We start from the raw sequence: 4,612 nt of genomic DNA, 5'->3' as shown, positions 1-4,612 counted from the left end.
ACCTTGATGTATAACCACCTTGGCTGAAGAGAAAAGTAACTTGATTACTGGCTACCCTGTATTTATCTCGCGAGCTGTAAAGAAAGCTTGCTTGCCAAGTCTCAAGCAATGTTGCATACGAGATCTATAGAATCTATAGAACCGTCAAAGTGATCCAGCGCTGGCTGTTCGTGTTTCGCGAAACTAATAATATTTAAATTGAACGTTGAATGCGTGTACGGCGGTTGAGAAGAAAAAGTTACGTCTGTTTGTCTGTGCTAAAACTGTCCATCTGTGTATATTTTCCTGAATTTCCTCCCCTTGACTACCTGGCTAATTCGGTCTCACCCGCGAAAGAAAACTTCCATGTCCCAATGTCGACCATTTATTTAATTTACCTTCCCACAAACCTAACCTCAATCGGGTTCGTACTGCGGAGGACCAAATCCGCCACGAAGTTGATCTCCTCCAGTCGAGTCACCGGGAGTACCTTGAACCGCAGCAGCGTATTCACCACCACCACCTTCAGTTCCATCATGGCGTACTTCTGCCCAATACAGTTCCTCGGCCCGGCACTGAACGGCACGTAGGCGTAAGGATTCCTCCGGTCCATCTGCATCGAACCGCTCCGGATCGGGAAACTGCTCCGGATCCCGATGCAGGTCGTAGATGTGGATGTTCGCAACACTTCCCGCCGGGATGAGGTTTCCGTCAGCCAGAATGATGTCCTCGGTGATGTTTCGCCCGATGAACGTCACTGGTGGCCACAGGCGGAGGCATTCCTTCAGAGCCCGGTCCAGGAATTTCATCTCAGCGTAATCCTGAGGGGTGAACGACCGGTCTGACTGGGCCTTGCCGGAGTAAATGTGTTCGATTTCAGTGAAGATCTGGTCCTGGACGCTTTGCTCGCGGGCAAGTGTGAAGAATATGAAGACCAAAGCTGCTGCCGTAGTGTCGTGACCTTCGAAGGTGAAGGTGTCCACTTCTTCGCGGATACCTGCCTCGTCGATGAGCAACTTCTGTTCGGCTAGCAGAAGGGAATCCAACATGGCGTAGCGTTTCTTCAGGTTGAGGTAGCTACAAAACAGAGTCTTGGCTGCAGCGGAATCGATTGAAGGATGGACTGGTCAAACTTACATGTTTTCTTCAGTGATGTCGTTGGATTGGACCGAATTCTGCTTGAACTGCTCCCTTCGCTGATTGATGATGCTGCTCGTGAAAGAGTGAACTGGAAGGAGAAGTTTCCGAAAGGCTGCCTTGTAGCCGGTAAGCTGGCAGATGAAGTCGTTCAACAGCCATGGTCGCATCAAGCGATGGATTAGGGCTTCCCCGATTTCGTAGAGCTTCCTGCGGTATTCGTCTGCTCCCGAAACCGAAGACAGCTTCACGCCCATGGATGTCTCTGAGAAGATCAAATTCTGTAATGCGTACTGGAAAGTTTAAAACCATTCATCTTACCGCAAATGGTACTCATGGTAAACTTGGACATCACCGTCTGCAGCGCCGTCGGTATTCCTCGGCCGGCATGCTCATCGAGTGTAGCCAATAGCTGATCGCACTCTTCGACGAACGTCCGATGGAATCCGTTGAGTATGTTGAAGTGGAATGATGGCGTTAGGATTCTACGGCGGTGCATCCACTTGGGTCCGGTACTGTTGAGCAAGCCTAGCCCCAGGAACGGATGAAGAAACTTGTAGAACAGGCTTTTATCGATGTTCTTCGTGCTGGACAGAATGGGTTCGACTTCGCGAACACGAACTACGTTCAACACGCACAGCGAACTGCTGATCCAGAATCGGTAAGATCCGCCATAACGCTTGGGCCACTCTCGAGCCAATCGGAAGGTTTTGGCTAGAACGAAACCGTCAGTTGATGAAGTGTCTTTGACAATGCCCATCTACTGTACCTTGATTCAGGAAGAGAATCTCGCTAAGCGTTCCGATCAGAGGCCAAGATGACGGTCCTGGAAACTTGCTAATAGCCCGATACTGGCGTCCACTTTTGTGGATAAAATCACACAAGCAAAGCAGCAGAACAATGACCCCGACAACGAGCCAACAACTCGTTGAGAATTCCATTATGATGCAAACAACACGACCCTTTCGATTCGACTGTACTTTCTATACTGAGCGAGTAATTTTAACTCGTTATCATCTCCGGCACAGGATTGCAATTATTCAATAAGCCTTTTAAATTATGAAAGAATGCGAGAGATAAGCAAGGCGAATAAGATTATCAACATATGTTTATGTTTATTTTGTTCTGGACCGTCGGTTTGCTGTAATATTTACTGGCTACGCATAGTGCTGGTGGCTTCCCGTTTTGCCAACCGGACTTTGATCGGCGTTTTCGCCCGGAGCACGAGATCTGCCATGAAGACCACCTCCTCACGTGTGGTCACCGGTAGAATGCGATAGTTGACCAGCAGAGCGCAAAGTACGGTTTTCATCTCCAGCAGGGCGTACTTCTGGCCGATACAGTTCCTGGGCCCGGCACTGAACGGGACGTAGGCGTACGGGTTACGCTTGGCGGCGACTTCCGGTAGGAACCGATCCGGATCGAACCGTTCCGGATCGGGAAACTGCTCCGGATCCCGATGCAGGTCATAGATGTGGATGTGGGTGATCGTCCCGTGCGGGAAGGTGGTAGAGCCTGCGGAGAGAAGCGAGTTACCGGAACGTTTACAAAACGAATCTAATACCACTAACCAACATTCAACGGTCCGGAAAGACTTCGCGAGATGAAAGCCACCGGTGGATACAGCCGAAGAGCTTCCTTCACGAAGCGATCCAAGTACTTCAGATTGTTGTAATCGGCAATGGTGAATTCTTCGTGTTCCGACTTTGCACAGCGAGCCTTCGTTAACTCGTGGTAGACTCGCTGTTGAGCTTCCTGCTCGGTAGCCATCAACAGGATCGCGAAAATTAAACCCGCTGCCGTTGTATCATGACCTTCGAACATGAACGTGTCAACTTCTTCCCGTATTCCTTCTTCGTCGATGGCTTCATTCGCTTCCGCCATCAGAAGTGTGTTCAACATGGCGTACCGTTGCTTTGATCCGTATCTGAAATCGTTCTTCCTAATTCAACATACTACAAACGCTGATTTACCTTGACTTACATTCTATCCGCCATCAGACTTTCCAATGTAGAATGCTGCTTTAACTGTTCCCGCTTCTGTCGGATGATACTGCGGGTGAAGTCATGGATCGGTACGATCGCATCCTCCAGCGGCTTGAGGTAACCAAACAGATTGTACATCCCGTCATCGTATAGCCACGGAGTCATCGTCCGGTGAACCAACATCTCACCCACTTCGTAGACCTGCGACCGGTACTTATCTGCGTCCTTGTACGAATCCAACTTGACACCCATCGCCGTCTCTGTAGTCAAGCAACCCAAAATTAGTTCCATCCCATCATCATCCATGAGCAACCTTACCGCAGATCGTATTCAGCGTGAACCTGGTCACGATCGACTGCAGCACAACATCCTCCCCTGAATTGGCGAATTCATTCAACACCCCAACCAACTTGCCTGCCTCCTCCTGAAACACCTGAAGAAAATTGTTCAGGATGTTGAAATGGAACGCCGGGGTCAGTATCTTGCGCCGAGTCTGCCACTTGCTACCCTTGCTGCACAGCAATCCATCGCCCATCAGCGGAGCCAGGAACCGATAGATGATGCTCTTCCGAGTGTGCTTCGTACTGGACAGAATCAGCTCCGCCTCGCGGACCCGTATGATATTCAGAACCACATCCCCAAAGATCCACTGACGGTACGATCGTCCAAACTTCTGGGCACTTGATCGCGCATAGCTGAACGCCTGCATCGGATCCTTGACCAGCACCTCCAGTATGTTCCCCAGCAAAGGGAGCATCACCCCTCCGGGATATTGCAGAGCCGCTCGGTAGGCGTCACTTTGACGCAATCGCCAGTCGTACAGGACAAGTATGATCAAAACCGCGATCGACACCACAAACACCAACGGCAGCATGACTTTAACGCGACCTACAGGGAACTAGGAGCGCGCCAAGATCGAATGCCGTATATAAGCGATCCAGCGTCCCGTGGGAAAAACGGGCCATTGTGAGTGAGTGCTTGAGGGTGAGCAAAAAAAACTGATGAACGTTAATGTTAATCGATATCGTTTAGAAGCTGCTGCACTTACGATGACGTGTTACGTCGCACAATGGGGCAACGATGCCGGTAGCGTGGACATATCCTCTAACGCCGTGGGTATGAATTCTCCAAATCTTCAGACTTCGACAAAGTTGTTTAGTTTACAAAGAGGCTACTTTTGGTGGTTTCTGATTAGTTAGTTTTTATGCCGCATAGGTGGCAGTCGAATCTATCTTTTGAACGGAGCGTCCTACAAGAATGGTTTCTTGAGCAAAGTTTTGAGAAATTTTGTCAAAGACATAAAGCCCTGAGACTCACTGACACTCCGTTAAAAATAATTTTAAAAAATCTAGCGCCACCTATGCGGCATGGATGCGAACTAATCAGAAAACACCAAAAGTTTACCCTTAATAAACTGAGCAACTTTGTCTAAGACTACCTGCACCGTTGCCCCACTGTGCATCGTTTAGATGCATTCGAAAGCACAAGTAGTTCGGGGAAAGTGATTGCAA

General features: G+C 49.3%; 1 protein-coding gene and 1 pseudogene across 1 annotated transcript; both read right to left on the bottom strand.

Annotated features, from left to right (window-relative positions):
• Positions 1–359: 359 nt before the first annotated feature.
• Positions 360–2,110, bottom strand: LOC135708398 (cytochrome P450 4C1-like; annotated as a pseudogene).
• A 59-nt stretch (positions 2,111–2,169) lies between these two features.
• On the bottom strand, positions 2,170–4,013 carry LOC135708393 (probable cytochrome P450 4ac1). Its single transcript, XM_065230485.1, has 4 exons — positions 3,420–4,013; positions 3,100–3,361; positions 2,688–3,043; positions 2,170–2,631 (listed from the first exon to the last, which is right to left on the bottom strand). Exons 1-4 carry the CDS (start codon positions 3,973–3,975, stop codon positions 2,267–2,269), a joined length of 1,539 nt encoding a protein of 512 aa, XP_065086557.1. The 5' UTR covers positions 3,976–4,013; the 3' UTR covers positions 2,170–2,266.
• Positions 4,014–4,612: the final 599 nt, after the last annotated feature.

This window comes from Ochlerotatus camptorhynchus, unplaced genomic scaffold, assembly GCF_037179485.1.
Source record: "Ochlerotatus camptorhynchus isolate MF236.1 unplaced genomic scaffold, CSIRO-AGI_Acam_v1.1 ptg000330l, whole genome shotgun sequence".
Taxonomy (NCBI): Eukaryota; Metazoa; Arthropoda; class Insecta; order Diptera; family Culicidae; genus Ochlerotatus; species Ochlerotatus camptorhynchus.
Note: the sequence above shows the minus strand (reverse complement) of the source record. Positions and strands in the feature narration are given on the sequence as shown.